General features: G+C 45.0%; 1 protein-coding gene across 9 annotated transcripts in view; it reads left to right on the top strand.

Moving 5' to 3' along the window:
- The window catches only part of KIF6 (kinesin family member 6), a 373,943-nt gene that overhangs the window by 282,232 nt on the left and 70,910 nt on the right, over positions 1–20,801 (top strand). For all 9 annotated transcript variants that reach the window (XR_011996134.1, XM_072731591.1, XM_072731605.1 and 6 more), the window contains one exon: positions 7,180–7,235. Coding sequence is in view for 8 of the 9 variants with exons in the window: in XM_072731591.1 (XP_072587692.1) it covers positions 7,180–7,235 (56 nt within the window). In the remaining variant the exon portion in view is untranslated. The remainder of the gene's footprint in view (positions 1–7,179; positions 7,236–20,801) is intronic.

The following is a 20,801-nucleotide window of genomic DNA, read 5'->3' as shown; positions in this document are numbered from 1 at the left end:
CTGCTCCCAGGAGACTTCTGCTGAGAAAGTCTCACCCTCTGGTAGCTTCCAGCAACAAGGACCCAGCATCCTGGCCCACCATTCATTCTTGACTTTTCACATCACATAACTCTACCATCCATGGTTCCAGTTGGGTCATCATGTTGGCAAAGTCAACAAAAGAAGGGATTGATTGCCTCCATGCATGAGCCTTGGGCCAACTCAGCCACTCTAGCCCACAGCAAGGAGGTTCTAGGGCCAAGTGAAGGTACTGTTGGTGGCCCAGGATCCCTTCTGATCCTTCAGTTCCCCCAGAGTGCAAGTGTTGACCTGGAGCTACAGGACAAAGGGGTCGATCGGTGGCTCACACATACATGTCTGTGTTACTGGATAGAAAGATTTTCTTCTCCCTCTTACCTGGACCATTCGCTGTCCTCTCAGGCAATTTCCAGTATCTCTCAACCCTAGCCCCCAGCCTGGGGGAGGTTGTGCTGCATGTATGTAACAAGAGAAGCAATACATTGGCACATTAAGAGGGTGTTTATCCTCTGCTGAATAAGAGCATGCAAGCAAATTCTTAAGCTGCATTTTTCAGGGGAAGGCAACTACAATTCAAAAATCACAGCATTTTTCAGGCGTGACTCATCGTCGCAGTATACAATAATATGAGGAGAGGCTGGAGACCCCATGGTTGGCAAAGACCAGTGCCCAGGCACGACACAGCTAACTTTCTGTGGCCGGTCTTTGATACAAACTGAATCCCTCTGTCACAGAGTTCCATTAAATAACAAAAGAAGAAAGAAATAGGGAGATTAAATGCAATTGGAAACAAAGGCAATGATAATGTGAACTCGACCAAGAAAAGCACCCCTTCACTCCGTTGGATCTTTCAGACACAGAATAGAACAGCAATCTAAAACCAACAGGAAAACTGGACCAAGGCTGGAGAGCAATCTCATGGCACCATCTGGAAATAACATCCATGACAAATAGGAGTTCCCTGGTTCCTATTAGACTTCAATTTTAACCTTTATTATTTTTCCATTTGTTTTTTGTATTTACACCTTGTCTCCTGAACTAGAATTATGAACTCTGAGAGCAGAGATTAGATTAGAATCTTCCTAGCCTCCCCACAGTTTTTAGCACGGTGCTGGCCACAAAAACTGTACTCAAAAATAACTTCTTTGGCTTGAGAATGACACTTCGAAATTGACTTCAAGAAGTCTTAGCAGCCAAGTGAACTGCTCAAGACCTACTTTCTAGAAGCAGGAGAATGCAACAGCAGGCTCTGGAGACTCAGGGAATGAACAGCTCAACAGGACACCATAGCGGACAACACCTTGAAGGTAAACAAGATGGAATAGAAAAGAAATATAGGTATGAAAGTAAAGGCTAAGGGAAATGAAAGGTCCTTATAATGCCATGAAGATCCACCCGTCATCTTCACGGCAGCATAACAGAGGCAGCTAAGGTGCCGTGCCAGGGACAGGTCTACAGAGGAAGGAAATGGCATAGATGCAGGCCTGCCCTTCCTCTCTGACAGGGAAGAGTACCGCATATTCGCTCTGTAAATAATCAACATATTAAGTTAATTGCTCTAGACAAGGAGACTAGGAAAGGTGTCATAGGAACCCTTTGCCCTCCAAGGACATATTTGCCCCACCGGCCAGCTGACGTGATAGGGAATAGATAGAAGAGGTTCTTGAAGATTGAGTGGCTCCTGAACACCAGCAACTCCCCTTAGTCCAGAGGTTAAAGCAGCTGCTGCCCCTGGTCCCCAGCAAATTGCCCGTGGTTCTAACTGCCCTGGGGCAGAGCCAGGTGTCAGGCCTCCTCAGCTGCTCCCCTAGTGGTGATATATCTGCCCAACACATACCAAGGGCAGCCTGGGATTCTCCCCGGAGCTGGTCTTGGAAGGTACATGAGATCCTACCTCAACCTCCATCCTTTTCATTCCCCCTGAAGTTGAGGAACTCAGCAACTGTCCTGGGTATGTCCTTGACCATGGACTTGGAAGGATCCCTCCTCTGACCTTCTGGTTTGCTGAAAGGATCAGCAGATGACACCCATCATTACTGTCTGTGGTTGCCCACCTCACAGTTCTTCACACAGCGGGGTCCCTGCCCTGCCAGGCAGTGGTCTTGATCCAGTTACGAAGGACATTTGTATGCATGTACTTCCCACATCAACCCAACCCTGAGAGACAGCTCATCCTAATCTTACAACAAGGACTCTCAGATCCAGCTGGGCATTTGAGTCCATGTCGCTGCACACAGTGCCTGTGTGACGTGCTGGCTCACATCCTGCTGCTCCTATGCTGAGATAGGTATAGAATGCTCATTAAGTGTGTGCCCCCAGTCTAAGCCCCAGGGATGCAAGTGTGAATTAAGCAAATGTGGTTGCTGTCTTCAGGGTGCTTACAATATTGAGAAAGGGGACAAAGCAAGTCAGCAGGCAATTCCCGCATAAAGGCCTGTGATGACAGAAGGTCAGGGTGCTGAGGACCACTGTGACTCCTTGTAGACCTATGAGGCCCTGGAAAGCTGTGTAGAGGGAAAAACATCTCTGCTGAAACCACAGGGCTGGGTAGAAATGAGCCAAATAGGGGATCCCCGGGTGGCTCAGTGGTTTAGTGCGTGCCTTCTGCCCAGGGCGTGATCCTGGAGACCCGGGATTGGGCTCCCCGCATGAAGCCTGCTTCTTCCTCTGCCTGTGTCTCTGCCTCTCTGTGTGTGTGTGTGTGTGTGTGTGTGTGTGTGTGTGTGTCATGAGTAAATAAATAAAAACTTTAAAAAGATGAAAGAGAAAGAAAGAAAGAAAGAAAGAAAGAAAGAAAGAAAGAAGAAAGAAAGAAAGAAAGAAAGAAAGAAAGAAAGAAAGAAGAAAGAAAGAAAGAAAGAAAGAAAGAAAGAAAGAAAGAAAGAAAGAAAGAAAGAAAGAAAGAAAAGAAAGAGAAAGAAAAGAAAAGAAGAAAGAAAGAAGCCAAAGAAAGAAAGACGTTCCAAGCAAAGGGAGCAGCCCTGAAGTCAGCTGGTGTGACACTTGATGGAAGGGAGGCCAGCCTGGAAAGGCAGGGGGATGTGAGAGGAAATCCTGCTGAAGTCCACACCAGCCAGAGCATGAGAGTTTGGTTAGCCCTGTTAAGGAATGTGGGTTTTTGTCCTGTGGTCACTGGGGAGCTCTTGAAGAGTTTAAGCAGGAGAATAATGAGATCAGGTTTGCATTTAGGAAGGCTTGCTCAGGCTAGAAGTGTGGGAAATGGCCCGAAGGCAGGCAGCCTGAATGCAGGAAGCCCTGCTAGCCAAGCCTTTGTGTCCTGGAGGTAGTGGGGTGGGGTGATTGCTCCTTCTCCCAGGCAGGGAGAGTAGGGAGAGTAGGTAGGGAGCGGGGTGGGACGCTGTGAGAGATAGGGAGGACTGGACAGGGGGGAGGATGGGGAGTGGGTGTTTTGAGTGAGGATGCTAGCGGAGGAAGTAGAGTAGGGGTGCAGGCGGCTGGAGTGGGTGAGTGTCTGTGCCTGGCAGTGAGATGAAGAAAGGAAAGAGGAAGGGAAGGGGTTTCTGGGGGTGGGAGGTAATCAGTTCCTTAGAAGTGTTTGTCAGGAAATAAAGCGGGACTGCGCCGGAGATCCGGGAGCTGTCGGTGGGGATGACAAGTGAAGGCACCGGCGTGGTGGAGTGCCCGGGAGAAGAGGCAGCTTGGGGAGAGGGTCGCCACAAAAGCCCCACAACTCCCAGCATCTCAGGAACGGCCGCAGGAGAGGAGGCTGAGAAGGAGCAGCCGGGCGAGAGGGCCGAGGTGACGGCCGCCCGCGAGCAGGAGCAGGAGGAGGCTCTGCGCTCTGGGGCCAGTGGCCAGCCCTGGGCGCGCGGTGGCTGCGGTGGGATCCGGGCAGGCTGGGTGTCCCGGGAGGCCAGGCCGCGCAAGAGCGCCCCGGGGCTACATTCCTTCCCCTTCCAAGCCCAATTTGCCCCGAGGTAGGGACTTTCTCGTGCAGTGAACAGAGCAGCCTGCCAGCCCCACACTGGAACTGCCCCCAGCAACGCTGCCCTTCGAGAATGAGCCATAGGGCCGTCGACCCCCAGATAGGAATGCCTTGGCGCCAGGAGAAGACCCTGGGGCTCATGGGCTGAGTCACGGAGGCTCCCCCCCCCCCCCCCCCCCCCCCCCCCGCCCTACCCCAGGTCCGCCCCCTGACACAGGCCAGGCCTCCTCCCCACCAGCAGTGGGTGCACTGCCTCGGGCCCAGGCTGCTTCCCTGAGCCACATCATTAAAGGGAAGGTGCCTCTTTCGGGTCAGGAGGAAGTCAGGAGGCGCCCCCTCATGATCAGAACTTAGTCCAGGGCTGGAGGAAGGGGAAGGCGTGGGGCTGAGGGAGCCCGGGGCTGGGAAGGTATGCAGGGAGAACCTGCAGGAAGCCGGGGTCCCCTTCTTCCTCATGTCCCCTGCCTCCCCTGCGCTCTCCCCCTCTGCGCGTCGGGGCTGGGCTCCCTTAGTCCAGAGTTTGTCCTGACAACTAGACCTCAGGGACACGTGGGGGGGGGGGTGCCGGCCTGGGGTGACAGCTGCAGAGCGCAGGGGACAAGGTCTCATCCGACGGGGCAGCCCTCGGGCCGCACCTCTTCGGTTTAGCAAGGGCCGGCCGCGGAGGAGACTGGCGCGGCTCCGGCTTCCTCCCTGGCTCCCAGGCCTGGCTCGGGGCGGGGTGGACCTGGGCGCTCAGCAGCAACCTCGGCGGTGCGCTCCAGCGCTCCAGGGCTCCAGGACGAAGGTGGCCGCCGCTGGCCTGCCCGCGGAGAGGGCGCGGGGAGGGGCACGCTGGGACGCCTCCCACACCTTCCTTCCCCCTGTCTCTTCTCCACTCTGGTGTCCTCCAGAATGGACAGGAATTTCAGCAGCGCAGCAGCCTCGTGTCTCCCATATGCTCGAGAATCCGAATGGGTGAGTGAATGCTAGAAGAGGCAGTAAGAGGCAGTGAAGGGTCGGCAAACCCTGTGGAGCCCGAGGTGCTGGGGCATTCCTAGGCCGCCCGCCACTTGGCAGAGCTTACAGGATGAAAGTAGCCCCCCTCTTCCGAGTGGCCTGGACCCCTCCTCAGGTGCGCTTGCCCAGCAGGCAGAGGCCACTGTGAACCCACGGGGCCCAGCACAGTGGCTGCCATGAATGTCCCCTGAACCAAATTCAAGCTCAACGGCATCAAAGGGGACTGCACGTCTCTCCAGAAGGTGACAGGCCCTAGCGGAAGAGAGCACCTTCCATAAATCTGTCATGAGCCTAGACACCCTAATAAGGGAGCTGGGGTGGAGTCTCAAGAAACCTAACATTGAGAGGAAATTTAGTCCCTTCCTTGGAAACTTCCCGTCTGCAGTCACAGGCCCAGCAGCCAGACTCGGAAAATAGCAGTGACGTCATTCACACTTCTCCTCCATCGAGCTCGCGGCCATCGCAGCACTGGGGCCTCTGCTTACCTCCTTCCCTTGCCTGGAATGCCCTCCTCGTCCCACCTCCTCTAACAAAATCTACACAACCAAAGAACTCAACAGATGAAATGACGTGATCCCTGGGATTTACTGGGGTCCAGAAAGGTCTGGGTGGTGGAGAGACAATGAGGAGAGAGGAGATCGTTAAAATCAAATAGGCCCAGGGTTGATAGTTAATGAAGCGTGATGGTGGGTAGAGTTTTCTTAACACGTCCTATGCATCCATAAAAACCAGGTCAATCCTACCTTGTACAGGAAGCTTTCCTGACTACTCTCCACTCAACAGACAGACCCACCCCTCCCTGGGCATAGTCCAATGGCTTAGCCTATCCACAGTAGCATAACGATATACTATAGCCACATATTAGGGGTTTGTTTCATAGCCTTTCGGTTGCCCTTTAAATCCCATGGCAAAAAGGAGAAAGGAAAGACTAACATTTCTTTTTTTTTTTTTTTAAGATTTTATAATTTATTCATGAGAGACACACAGAGAGAAGCAGAGACACAGGCAGAGAGAGAAGCAAGGCTCCCTGCAAGGATCCCAATGCAGGACTCGATCCCAGACCCCAGGATCACAACCTGAGCTGAAGGCAGACACTCAATCACTGAGCCACCCAGGTGTCCCAAGACTGACATTTCTTAAAGGCCCACAGTGTATAGAGAACTGGAATGCATGTTTCTCATGTAGGCCATATCCTGCAGCGCTTCATCACCACAAAGTTGGGCTCTCAACAAGCATCTCAGTCATATTTGTTGGAAAATACATAGAAATCATTAAGAAGACACCAGCACAACCATCTGGCAGACTAGTAGATAGCCATCAAAGACGATGGACAAGTTTCTAATGGCAGGAGAAAGGATTAATACTGCTAAGTGAAAGATAATCAAACAGAAAATTGTATGCATGGTATGATCTTAACTATAAAAACTGCACAGAAAAAAAAGACTGGATGGAGCTCAAAATGTGCTAGTTTCTGGGGAGGATTATTAAGGATTTTTTTTTTCTGCTTTCATATTTTCAAAATGTGATTTAACATCATAAACAAGAGGAATCAGCAACCTTTTTCTGTAAAGGACCAGATAGTAAATATTTTCAGCTTCGCAGGCCACACAGTCTTTGTCACATCTACTCACCACTGCCAATGCAATCTGAAAGCAGCCATAGACAATGTATAAATGAATCACGGTGGCTGTGTTCCCGTACGACTTCATTTACAGAAGTAGGTGGTGGCCTGAATGTGTTTCGAAGACCAGCCACAGTTTGCTACCCTCTGACCTATTACTTTATAATCAGGGGAAAAAAAAATGTTACTTAAGTTATAGTAGGCATGCATTCTCGACTATAACTGTAGGATCTAGGTGCTATGATTAATAGAGCACAGCAAAGTACAAAAGTCTTACCCTTGCATGATAAAACACTCAAAATTATAAGTACTAAATTATAGAATATGAGAATGAATATTCTGTGCTGGATAGAGAAGTAAAAATTCATGATAGCAGTAATTAATACAAATTTTATCTCTATTTTTAAGCCTAATACATGTCATTTATTTAGATTTTCTTTTATGTGTTTCCATAAAGTTTTAAATTTTCTTAGAGAGTTCTCAGGAATTATTATTATTCTATAATAGAGATTATAATCTCTATTATTTTTAAAGACTAATTTGGGATGAACAGAAAACATTAAATTCTCTTCTTCTTCCCCCCGCCCCCCCATAGATTTTCTGAAGCAAAGGCCCTAGGAGAAAGTATAAATGAAACAAGAAGCAAAATTGGTAAGCAGATGATATTCTTTGAGCCTCTTTCACAGACCATTTTCCTGGTGAAAATCAGGTCATGATGTCCCTCCAAATAACCATGAAGCCGGGTTTCAAGATGTCCCTGCCAAGGAAGCTGCTTTGTGAGTGCCTTTCCTTGGAAGTTTGTCATCTCTCCTACTATCCATCAGGAAAAGTGTTTTCTTTTGTCTAGAACTTGAACTTTTCATCCTCACGCAGGCCTGAGCTCTAGCATCCCAATGAGAAACTTTTGCTTTTCCCTCCGGTGTTCCTCAACCATAGCTCAACTAGTCATAATGGCAAGATTACAGTGGAGTTTCATATTTTCGAGTGCTATGAAACACTTTTACATCCCCCACCCCACAAAGTTTATACTTAGCATTTCTGGCACAGGCATACATTTTTCAGTACCATTCGGTAACCAGTGGGAGGAGGAGAAGGCAAAGGAGCCTCTGTGCCTTCCCAGGGCGTAGGCTGCCCAGTAGGACTCTGCCACTTAGGTGAGCGTCCTTGGAAAGATGAGGCCAGGGCAGGAGGCAAACTCAATACAAGTATGCTTCATATTTTTGTCAAAGTGAGAAGAAAATGTTTCCTTCTTCCCAAGCTAGAAGGCACCCAGGGTCCTATCTCCCAGGCTGAGGCAGCTCTGAAGGCAGAAGTTACCTCCCTGTTCACAGCTGACATCCCGCAATTCCCTTGTCCCACCCTCCTCCCCTCATAAGTGAGGACAGCACAGAAGCCACTGTGAGTGTCCCCTTTGGCTTTTCCTACAGAATGTGGAAAATTAGAGCAGCTTCAGGCACCCTGTCTCTAAATAGGAGTCTCACATTCGCCTCTGCAGCCTGAGGCAGCCGGGCCCTGAGCCATGCCCAGCACCATGCACAGAATCCCTCTGGTCCCAGGAGTTCTTAACCTAAGATCTAGGAACTCAGATAGGGGGAAAATGAGCCTTTATTTTCACCAAGCTCTAACTGCAATTTAGCATACCTTCAGTGATAAATGTAGGCAGGTGACCCCAGTAGGACTAGCAACACCTGTCACCCCTGGAAATTGCAGACATTTTCATTTCACAGCCCATTGTGGCAGATATCATTAAGTATCTTTTATACTTGTCAGTACTTCTAAATTATGATAGTTATTAGACTCACTGTGAGATCTTATTATTTAATGCATTTATATAAAAGCATATAGGTGTTTCTGTATCTCAAAAAGTTTTAAAATTTGGTTAACTATTTCAGTATAACTGATTTCTCTTAAAATCCAATGTTTTTTTTCTTTTTATTCTGTGCACCCTAAAAATCATCATTCTGAGACAAGGCTCATTGCTTCATCAGATTGCCAGAAGGATTCCTGGCAAAAACAAAACAAAACAAAACAAAACAAAACAAAAAACAATAAAAAACCCACAAAGATTACAAACTCCTTTCTTGACCTGGATTCCCAAACCCCTAAAACTACATGGGAAAAAAGAAAAAAACCCTGGATGTTAAGGGTGTGTACATCTTTCTGGAGATAATATCCAAAGTTTGTCTGATTGTCAGAGGGTTCAGTGACCCAAAGCAATAAAGAAATTGGTTCTAGGTCAGTGCCCCATCGGTAGTGCCACGACTTCAGGGCTAAGGAGCAGCCCAGGGTCATGGTGGCCCACTTGGCTGGGTGGCCTGGAAAGAAGGGAGGGCAGAGAAAGAATGGAGGCCTCACTGTGTCCAGGGCCGACTTGCCAGCCTTGTGGGACTCAAAGGACCCAGTGGTCTGTTTTTATCCCTGGAGGTCTGTTTATAAGAGGGAAAAGAAACTGCTTTTAGAAACAGCTTCTCCCCCAAAAAGTAATTTTAAGTTTTTCTCTTGAAAAATATATAACTCTCTCAACCAAAGTAAAATTATTCATTCCAACACTAATGAAATAGACTCATGATGAAAGAGACCAATGGCCTATAGTAAATCATGTTTTCACTCTGAGTACAGGTTGTTGTCACAGATAGTTCCTAATTCTCCATAGTTTGGGTGCAATATCATATGTTCATGGATCCAGTTTGCCACGTTCTCAGGAGGAGGCAAGTCAGAAGCTACCCTGTGGCTCTACGGCTGCCCTGCCCAAAGAGCCAGGGTCTGAGTGCGTGAGAGCTATAATTGGTCTCTTGGAGAGAATGATCTAGACACACAGAGTCCAGATTTGCTAGCAGAAACCCTGGGCGAGTAAACCTTTGTTTTTTCTAGATCATAACAAGCAGACCTCATACCAATGTTGAGATTCAAGCATTCACTACTACCAAAAAAGTAGTTAAGTTTAGTGGTGCTAATAAAGCCAATATCCCTCTTCCTTTACTTTATGCAAAGAGCAGACTAAGATCCATCCCCTGGCCACCCATCTTCTAAATGTATTTTTGATCCCAGGGGGCCTGGTTGAGTTGGATCACTGAGACGGCCTCCTTACTGAACAAGCTGTCATGGTGCTTGGCCCCAGGAAGTAGCCCATCACCACTGCATGTCCAACACAAGGCTGAGATGAAGAAAGTACAAGGTGGAACTTGTACACACATTTAAATTTAAAATTTCCAAGGCAATCTTGAAGGAAACTGCTTTCAGGAGACTTGTGACCTTTCTAAGTGCAATTTTTCCTAGGGAGAAATTAAATGAAGTGGAATTTTCAGTCCCTAGTGACTGAAATCTTAGACTTAGTGAATCCAAGAGTCAGGAGGTGGGAGCTTGGCAAAGATGTACCATCACATGTGTGGGATTGTGACTCAGCTCCGCTCCCAAACTGTGCCACATCCTGCCTCTGTACCCCGAGGCAGGAATGGGATGCTGTGAAGTGCACATGGAATTGGCCTGCAGAGAGGAAATTAAAACTGTACTTGTGAACTACAGATCAACCAGCCCATGTGATTTAAGTTCAGGTCCCTTCCTGGGTAATTCGTTTTCTCTGACATTGTGATCTAGGACTGTCACTTGAGTTTCATCCTCAAAAATTCCTAAAGACTAACAACTCACTTATAACCACATCATACCTAATTTTACATGACATAATAAGTCAACCAAAACTTCCATATTATTTCCATTTCTTGTAACAAGCCAACCCAAACTAGGTAGATAAACTCTTGCTGCCTTTTCCGTCCTTCTCTGTACACCATTTACATCAATTCTGATTTCAAATCCATTGAAATCAGAAATGGAAGAAATAGTCAATTTAAAATCTCCCCCCTCAAAAAAAAAGTAGTCTTTTGTTTCTGTAGGAAAGCTGTTTTCACTGTATGTATGTGTCCCGTACACAAGAGTGTTAGACTGCTTTTCATCACATGGGCTGTGTATTTAACACATTCACACATACCCTGCTTCCATTCATCATATCTCTAAAAATGCCATTGAGCCCAAACTAGGGGAAAAGAATTAGACCTAGTTAAAAGCAGTGGCATCAACCAGGCCATTTTTCACTTACTAGAATTCCGGCATTCGTTCTTCTATGTGAGTGTTCTACTACTGGCAGCATTGTCTTTGGCAACAAGGAACAATGAGGGGCTGTCCTTTGGCATAAGGTCCCCTCCTAGATCTGTCCCAGAACTGGCTGCTCTGGAGGCAAGGGACAGAGCTTAACTCTTCATCTTCCACCGACCCCTCCAGGCCTAAATGAAAACTAACCTCACAACATGCTGCACAGAAGGATTTTCACTAGTGGGCCAATCAGTGATCAATTAAAAAACCACAGGAAAGGTAATGGAAGTAGCTGTTAGCAGGAGGTAAAGGGGAAAAGAAAACACTAGAAAGCGAACAAAACACTCTGAAAGGTTTCTTTCTCCTACTCTAAATTCAAAGGACCCCAACCCCCCCGCTTTGAAAAACACTCTTTAATAAAATATTTCTCTTAAACATTTGGGTGTTGAGAAATCATTTCTCAGATCCAGGTCTCCATCAACGGGATAAATAGGACAATTTTCAGTAGGGTGCCTTTTCTGTACTGGTGTCTTCCCTTAAGCTTTGCTTCTGGACCTGTTCGTGCATGTTGGCTTCTAGTAGCTTATCTGGGAGTAAGGGAAAGATGAAAATCCAGGTAATTTCACTAGATTATGAAAACCTGAATTAAGTATATTCTTTTGTTACTCTTTGGCACTATCTCCAAGTAACAGCCACCCCAACGACATCTTCCGCCACGTACTGAGCACTGACTGTGCTGTGTCGAGAACTTGACATATGCTATCTCATTTAATCCTTGCAAAGAAGAGCCATGACGGGTACAGGGGGCAGGGAGGCAGGGTTATTACCCCGTGTCATAGATTCTAGATCATGATTTTTAGTCTTCACACTTCTGAAATCAAGATACATTTGGCCATTTTTTCACACTTTACGAACCTCTGGAATGAAAATTAGTCTTAACATTGAACATAATCTAGATTCTATGAAATAGGGAATCATCATTATTTTGCAGATTTAAAAAAATGCAGTTTTAGTGAGGTTCCCTCTATGTGACCAAGTTGAAATTAAATTCCATTTCTGCCCAACTCCAAAACTTTTCAATACAGTTTATGATCTCCATAAATTCAGATTTATCTGACTTTGACATTGTCTTCTGAGTTTAAGATTTTACTCAGCTGTCCCTCAAGTCTTGTGAATCTTTAGCCTTTATCTGTTGTGCCCAGCAAAAGGCTCAAACTACACCCTAGCTCATGCACACACAGCCCAAGAGGATGAAAAGAGTCTTTGTCACATGACTAATGACAGGTCACCTTGTGCCTATTGGGGCTCAATTGCAGGGGACAGTGGGGCCTGAAACCCAGCCTGCTCTTGCTCTCATTTCCATATGCATCAGCTCAGGGCTGCATGTGTCCTTAGAAAGGGATGACTTTTTCTGGTTTGCAGAAAGATATGCTATGGATTTGCAGTAGCCCTGGTAGGATTCAGTGCCACACATGGGTTTCAACCATCATCTTCCTTGGTTTAGAAAATAGAATAGTGGGGTTGTATTTTCAGGCTCCATACAATTCCAATGGAATGGGTTTAGTGATGCTTCAGAAAACATGAGAGAGTTCAAAGCATTAACTTCTATGAGGTTTAGTAGGAATGGATGTCATGAAGTACTTACGCTTCATGCAAACAGGCTCCAGTAAGCACTAGAGAAACCCTGATTAAAGGCAAGCGTAGAAGTCATTAGTGACCACAAGACAGAAATGTGTTACCTTCAAGTGGAAAAATACTATATTCTCAAAACTAAGTTTGGCTATAAGTGTAGAAGGAAATTTACTATCTTGTGTAACCTGCAGGTCCAAGGAGTACAATTGGCTTTGCATGTACCCTTCTCTCCCTCCTCCTCTTCCTCTTCCTCCTTTTCCTCCTCCCCCTCCCCCTACCTTCCATCTCTCAGGGCTATTTGACTAAGTTCCCTGATGGCCTCACCCCATCTAGTGACAAGGTACCTCTGAAAGTTCTCGATTTACATGGTATTGGAATTCATAATTCCAGTAAATGTGATCTTTCCCGGCAATGTTGGCAAAAAGTCCCTGGAGGGAGGTTGCTTAGCCTGGCTTAGGTCATGTGTCCATCTCTAAAGCAATCCCTCCATCCAAGGGGAATGAAATACTTTGATTGGCTGAGCCTAAAGGCTGTGCCCATTCCTCAGGCAGCAGCTTAACCTGCCTGAACCACGTAAACTGAACAAGATTTGTAAGGAATTGAAGAGTTATCTTTCTCCAAAGGAAGAAATGCTGGACACAGAACAAGCAAGTTCCCTGCAGACCTTTCAGAAATTTTTCTGTGGTTTGAAACAGAAAGTCAGGAGCATCTGGGTGGCTCAGTGGTTGAGCATCTGCCTTCGGCTCAGGTCGTGATCCCGAGGTCCTGGGATCGAGTCGCACATCAGGTTCCCCGCAGGAGCCTGCTTCTCGCTCTGCCTATGTCTCTGCCTCTCTCTGTGTCTCTCATGCTCTCATGAATAAATAAATAAAATCTTTAAAAAAAAAAAAGAAACAAAGTCATCTATAAAGGAATGAATTGTAGATCCTATGAGAAAAGATAACAGTTAATTTATCCTATAAAACAGAGAGCTTGTGCATGGGAAATATAAAAATCGGTTTTAAGTATCAGTGCTTCTGCTGTAATGACCGAAGTGCAGAATTACATGCTAAAAAATAATCAGACTTGTGAGAAAGTTGAGATTGGGATGACCTCTCAAAACCTATGTAACTTCATAACTAGAGCTCTAACAGAACCAATTACAATCCTAATAAAAACAGTGATATAAGTAGAAGGAAATGTTACATTCCTCCTACATGGGGAGACGCTATCTAAAACATCAGATTTCTTTTCCAATTTGAGGCTTTGTGAGAGAAGAGGGCATAAGGAAGAGCTGAGGCACTGAAGTGTGGAAACGTGAAGGACATGCACAAAGATGAGAAGAGGCACATGATAAGAAAGAAGCCCTTTCTTCTATGAAAGAGCACTGACCACCCCCTACCCGGAGAAGGAATGCAGGGAGAAGGGGAATGTGTACAGTCCTGTGCTGCTCTACGGCCGACTAGGCTCAGCTCCACAAGCTTTCTATGTGGTGACTTTTTCTTGGTGGTGCAACAACTTTAACTTGCTAGAGAAAAAAATCCTTCATGAGCAAATGAGCCTGCTGCATGACACTGGTTTCTGCCCAAGGAATATAGTCTGAAGTGAGCTGACAGTATATGACTTAATGTCATACAGAGGGACCAACAAATTGTAATTCCATCTTTAAAGAGTTTCAAAAAGGAGAAAGTGGGACACCTGGATGGCTCAGTGATTGAGCATCTGCCTTTGACGCAGGGTGTGATCCTGGGGTCCTGGATCAAGTCCCACATTGGGCTCCCTGCAGGGAGCCTGCTTCTCCCTCTGCCTGTGTCTCTGCCTCTCTCTGTGTGTCTCTCATGAATAAATAAATAAAATCTTTTCTTAAAAAAAAGATAAAGTAATTTTCAGTTGTATTGCAAATACAGTTAATCACATGAAAAGATATTGTGTCCAAAAGGTAATGAAATGGTTAGAGATTCTAAGAATCTTTAAAAGCAGGATAGATAGACATCTTTCTGAGAGGACTCAGGGCATGTAGAAACAAAAAAGGCAAAGCTGATTTCTTGAGGTCCCTTCTGTAACAATCTATAATGCTGAAACTCCAAGACATGCAGTTATATGAGTGACAGCCTATAACCAGCATGACTGATGTCTTCACAGAGTTGATTGAGTGCTCTGCTGTCATAGTTTAGAGATCAAACAAACAAAAATGATCTGAGCAAGCCAGAGGGCTGTAGAGTATATTAACTGACAAGAGGGAACACTAATAATTGTCGTGTATAAAAAAGAAAGCCATGATCTGCTTGGAATGACAGCCAACGAAGATGGATGGCTGCTTTCCCGAAGTCCTACCTTAGCGTACGAACCAGGGTCTGGGATCTGGCCTTGTCTGGGTGGATTCAGGAGAGCCATACCAGTCAAACTCACTGTAAACTGGAGAAGCAAGTTTTAAATTTACCATGGAGGATGTTCCTTTATAGACTTAAACTACCTCCATATGGGGCATCTTCTCTTAGAAAACAAAGTAGATTCATTGTTGGAAGGCTGGCAAATAGACAGCCCTAGACACAAAGAGAATCAAAACAAAGACAAGGGCTTTGAGAGACAGGGTCTCACAGTGGTGGTGAAGGCTCACAGGGCGTCTACTGCCCAGAAGAGCAAATGCCCCTGACAGCAATTAGAGTCAGTCTCCAGGCCAACCAGCCCCTTCTGTGCATAAGAACCTGTTCTCCAGAAAACATAAACACCATTCATTAGGGTTTCTACTTACTGTAATTATTGCCCATTCCTGCCTCTCAAGGATGAAGTTCATATCACTCTGAATTGGGCTTTGGATCACAGAAACAATCACTTTTAGTTTGGCTCTTTCAATTTTCAGAAATAGAAACCCAGTTGAGCTAGCTCAGGCTTAGGATGCAAGAATTTCATCAATATACAGTAGTAAGGTCTGAGACCCCTGCAAGCTGAAATGGAAACCAGAGCCAGGACCAGAGGGTGGCAGGAACCAGTGTAGCTCTGGAGCCCAGTGCACCTTCCCCACGCCTCCCTCAGAGCCTCCTGCCACCTCTATGCATGCTTGCTCCTGCATCCTGTTACTCCTGCTGACCGTAGGCCTTTGCCTCTGCCTTTACTCTGCCCCAGCTATACCTGAGAGCCTCCTTTAACACTCTATCCCCAAGGTTAATGAGCTAATCATTTGCTTATTTCTTCGCTCAGAGTTATGAGAGAGAGAACTTGAGTGACCCACTCTATTCTTTCTGGGCCTCGAGGACAGCAGCTGCTGGCCAGCTTAAAACTGTGTTGAGGTCAGAAACCCACTCCTGGTCCAGGCAGCCGGGGAGGAAAAGTGGTCTCATTTTTCAGAAAGAGGCCACCTCGACAGCAGGGGAGGTTTGCCTTTTAAAAGAATAATGGGTATTGCTGGGGCAGCGATTGACATCCTGTATCCTCTTGGCTTTAGCTTACAGAGAGCTCTAATGATTTTTGCTCATTCAACTCTTATAAAGTTCTAGCAATTCCTTCATTTCCACGGTCTAAAGGAAGCAGCACACCATTTCGCCTGTGTTTTGCCAACAGTACTAGTGACTAATCTTTGTAAAGTGCATTATAATATATAGGGTTCTATTTTGTTATTTTTATATAGTCAAATCCATTGATCTTTTCTTTTATGACTTCCTTTATTGCTTTTGTGCTTAGAAAGGGTCATTGGAACAATAATAATGATGGGTTGTTCATTGCTGAGTATTTGTTTAAGGCTTTCTAAATTTTCTTTAGTTTTTTATTGTCTATTTTTCCCACTCAACTCATTTAGGCTTTATTGTGGAATATGGCATCAGCTGAGGCCCTGAGTAGAATCTTTTGCAAAGAACCAATCTTCCCAACACCTATTTGGTTTAATGAAATGCCTTAAAATAAAATTTCTTCCCCTCATACGAGAGTCATTTCAGACTTTCAGAAGGCAGCTGATGCATCTAATCTCATCAGAGCAGTGATGTACATCCTTGACATGATAATTTTCATACAAGTATTTCAAAAGTGACTTTGCCAGCATATATGATTATCTGGATATCTGAGTAACCCTGCAGAAGAGTGCCAACTTTTATGTAAACCAGGAAGGTCACGGATGGGGAATGACAGGCATGTATCTGTAAGAGGGTAATCTCTGCAGGCTGAGGGTCCTTTCCACACTCTGTGAATAGGAGGCTTTTTTAAAACTTTTTACTTAAATTCAATTTAGTTACATTTAATGTATTGTTTCAAGGGTGAATATAGTGATTCATCAGTTGCATATAATGCCCAGTGCTCATTACTTCAAGTGTCCTCCTTAATGCCCATCACCCCATTGCCCTTCCCCCCCCACATCCCCTCCAGCAAACCCCAAATTGTTCCCTGAAGTTCAGTGTCTATAGATCTATCCCCCTCTCTGTTTTCATCTCATTTTCCTTTTCCTTCCCTTCCCCTATGTTCATCTGCTTTGTTTCTTAAATTCTACATATGAGTGAAATTATATGGTATTTGTCTTTCTCTGACTGCTTATTTCACTTAGCATAATACCCTCTGCTTCCATCCACATCATTGCATATGGCAAGATTTTATTCTTTTTGATGGCTGAATAATATTCCACTGTGTGTATGGGCACGAGTGCGTGTGTGTGTGTGTCTGCATATCGCATCTTATTTATCCATTCATCTATCAGTGGACATCTATCTAGGCTCTTTGAAGGAGGCTGTCTTCAAACCCAGAACCAGCTGGGTCACTGTAATGATTTGCCAGAGAAAGATAGATGGTACCGTGTTGTTTCACCTCTAAGGAGAGAAAGTGAATTTCATTATCTTATATCAATTAAACAGGAGGAATAATTAAACCTGGCTTAGAAGTAGGTAGGGTCTTTGTCAATTATGCTGTACAGAGAAGAGCTGAAACTAGCAGAGGATTTATTGTGTCTACTGCCAGCCACCCTGAAATCACTGATGAGCTCCCTGCCGAAAACCAGCAAGAGCTTTCAAAATCAGAGGGCACACAAGGGTGGGACTGTCCCTCCCCTACAGTGGTCATTCTGTTCAAGGTGGAGATAGCTTGGGTTTGCTGTTGGCTTCTTAGAGTAACCTGACCCTGTGGACCAGCCCCACCCCCTAACACACAGTCTGCACTGCAACTTACCTAAGCCAGACTAAAAATACGCATGTGCAGCTGCTCCATGCCAAGATGTGCTAGTTAAAGCCCAGACCTGTAGAGGAGGGGATCAGATACCATGCAAAGACATTTATCCATCCACAGAGACTCAGCACTCCCCTTCCAGCAGGTAGATGTCAGCTCTTGAACAAAATTTAAAAAGCAGAGATGCTCCTGAGCATACTCAGGCTGCATCACCAGTCAAGCATATCCTGAACAAAAACCCAGCCCCAGCAGTTGGTGTGGAGAAAATAGTAACAACAGGACTCTGGGCACCTGCCTGAGCACACTGGAAGGGCAGCCCCAGGCAGGGTGAGCCGGAGTGCCAGTGGGATTCCCTGAAGTTTGGTATCAATGTTTGGACAGATTGGGGTTGCCTGAAAGGACTGGAAGTAAACAGAGTAGCTCAAGGCCAGCCATTGAGGGTCCAAGCACAGAATTTGGGCTACCAAGAATCAAAGAGGTGGAGTCCCCACCATGTTAATCATAAGAACTAACTTTGATAGACATACAAGTATTAACCTATTATTTAATAAAGATGAAGAAGCTGGAGCCAGGGAGGTTAAACATGCTAATTAATGCATTGCTTAGTCAGGGATAGAGCCAGATCTGGAACCAGTTTCTGTTGGGCTCCAAGGTCAATGCCCTTGGATGGCAGGAAAATTCACAACTCAACTACGAACGAAGTTGTTAGGCTCCTGTTGTATCAGTACCCAGGAAGGGCACATGTTCTCTCTGAGTTCAAGTTGATGATAAAAAGAAGGAAAAGGAACCAGTGAAGGAAGCCTTTACCCCCTCTTTCCTTCCAGCAGTATAATAAAGGAAGGAGACAGAGAGATTGGCACGAGGTAGAGAAGGGCTAAGCTAGCCAAGGGAGGGCAGGCCTACCTTCCAGGCTCTCTCCCCTGATATGCAGTTAGAAAGTTGTAAATTCTTTGGAGACTTAGTTTCTGACTCTTTTTAATTGTACATGTGATTCATGGGTGCAGTTTCGCTGTAGAATGTTCAAAAACTACATGAAGATACATATCAAAATCTGACATCCCTCTTAATTTCTTCTCCACAATACCAACTATTCTCCCTCCCCAGAGAGGGGTAACCACTTCCAACAATTTGATGCGTGTTCTTCCATCCTCTTTTGTGCATTTTTATATAGATGATAGATAGATAGATGATAGATAGATAGATAGATAGATAGATGATAGATAGATGATAGATAGATAGATAGATAGATGATAGATAGATAGATACTACATACACACACAAACACACACGCGCACACACACACACACACAGCCAGTCAGCAGACACATATGAAGATACCCTGTTTTGTTGCATAAATGAGGCCATAATGTACATGTTACTCTGCACCTTGCTTTTCTCATATAACAGTGAGTGTGGGTCTACTGCTCACCATTTTTGATGGGGCTACTTATAAATACGAATAAACTATCATTTATTTAACTACTCTTTTGTAACAGCCATTTCACTTTTTTCCCAATTTCTTTCTGTCACAAGCAATGCATGCATTTTTGTGTACAAATGTGAGTGTTTCTTTGAGTTAGATCCCTCAAAGAAGAATTGGGGAAAACAACAGTGGATGTATATTTTTAATTTTAATGAGGACTCCCAGTTGCCTTCCCAAAAGGGTTTCATTAGTTTGTATGCCCATCAGTGTGTGACAGTACCCATTCCTCTGCCCCATTGCTTATCCATGATAATATCAGTCATTTTAGGTTTTGCCAGTTGGAGAGCAAAAAATGGTATTTTATTATTGTCTTAATTTGCATTTCCCTGACAGCTGGTGGAATTGAATGCTTTTTCATGTGTCTCATATCTTCTGCCCATTGGCTGGTTGAATTGCTCTTTTTGATTTGTAGGAACTCTTTGTGTCCTCTGGATATTGGGCCTTTGTCTATGGAGTCTGTAGCAGATGTTTTCTTCCAGTCTGCCATTTGTTTTAATTTTCTCTTAAGATTTTTGGAAGAACTCTAGGACAGTTGCTTTTCCTTAAGTTTTAAAAATTGCCTCAGATAAGACTGGTTTGTCCTCTCTTCTTTATTGGAAGCTGTCTATAACTGGGAGTTATCCACCCTGCCTCACCATACATAGGCTGTCATCTGGCTATCTGTCACCCTGCCTCCCCATTGCACTGCCCCCAAAGAAGATAATCCAGGGTAACTCACCAAAACACATATGGGCCAAAACTGGATATGACAATTTCAGATCATTTGTCTTATAGCCCCTGGACACTACATGAGGACATGACTTCTGCCTACAGAATATTAGACCTTTTACCAGACCACAAGTCTGGTGATTTTATTGCTGAAGACATAAGCTTTGTAATGAGGTGAACGAAGACTGATTTTATTAAATTATTCTTCATTGAAGTTATCTTTAACGATGCCTGAATATTTTAAAAATTTCATTGTATTTTGCAAAACAACTTATTAACATATGGTGAGATGATGATGTCCAGAAAACCTCCTAATAAATAATTAGAATGCAGGGTCCTTGGGTACTCCCTTATGTTGGAAGACAAAAGCACAGTTAAGGAGTGACTCCAGAGATGGGTAATGTACCAAGTCAACTTAATAGACAAAGGATATCAAAGACATATAGTTTATTTTTCACCTATAGCAATAACCTAAAGCAAGAGCAGGTCTATATTTGAAAGTTATGAAAAGATATACTCCTGCAGAAGTAAATACCCAGTATCGTAAAAATGGACAAAATATGTCATGGAGATGAGGCATGAAGGGTTTAGCTATACTTTACTCCCAGTAAGATAACTAGAACAAAACCTTTATTAGCTCCCATGACAGAGGCAGTGTCGTATGCAAAAAGGGGTCTAACACCTGGGAGGCCATAAACCATCTCTATGGGGGCAGAGCTGAATTGGAGAGGCATTTGGCCTAACAGGCACTAATCAGTGTGTGATGGGGACTCCCTAAGCAGGCAGTCCTCAACAAGACAGTAATGGCAATACCTTTCTGCTTTTGTCACTTAGGAGGGGGAGGATGGATTGCAACAGAGGAAGGAGTTCAGAGTCAGGGTTGAGTCAGACTGCTGCCAAAGCCACAAAGCTGTTCAAATGCTAAAGAACAATCCATGGGCGCTGATTCTAAACAAGAAATCCACTGGGGGACTGTTTGGTGGTAAGGAAAATAGCAGGTTTGGCAATAGTCTGCCAATTGGAAGTTGGCCACCGTTATATTAGAATTCCAGGTAATAAGTAGTAAAGATTGCATTATAAAGATTCATATCCCTAAACCACAGCTCCAGCCTATCTCTCTCCTCCTCACTCCCACTCATAAACCTCTGAGGCCTACAAAAATGCTCATGCCCCTTAATCTAACATTCAGATTC

The sequence above is a fragment of the Vulpes vulpes genome, chromosome 1 (genome assembly GCF_048418805.1).
Source record: "Vulpes vulpes isolate BD-2025 chromosome 1, VulVul3, whole genome shotgun sequence".
NCBI classification, from domain to species: domain Eukaryota; kingdom Metazoa; phylum Chordata; class Mammalia; order Carnivora; family Canidae; genus Vulpes; species Vulpes vulpes.
The sequence above is the reverse complement of the archived record's forward strand: the minus strand, read 5'-3'. Positions and strand labels throughout refer to the sequence as shown.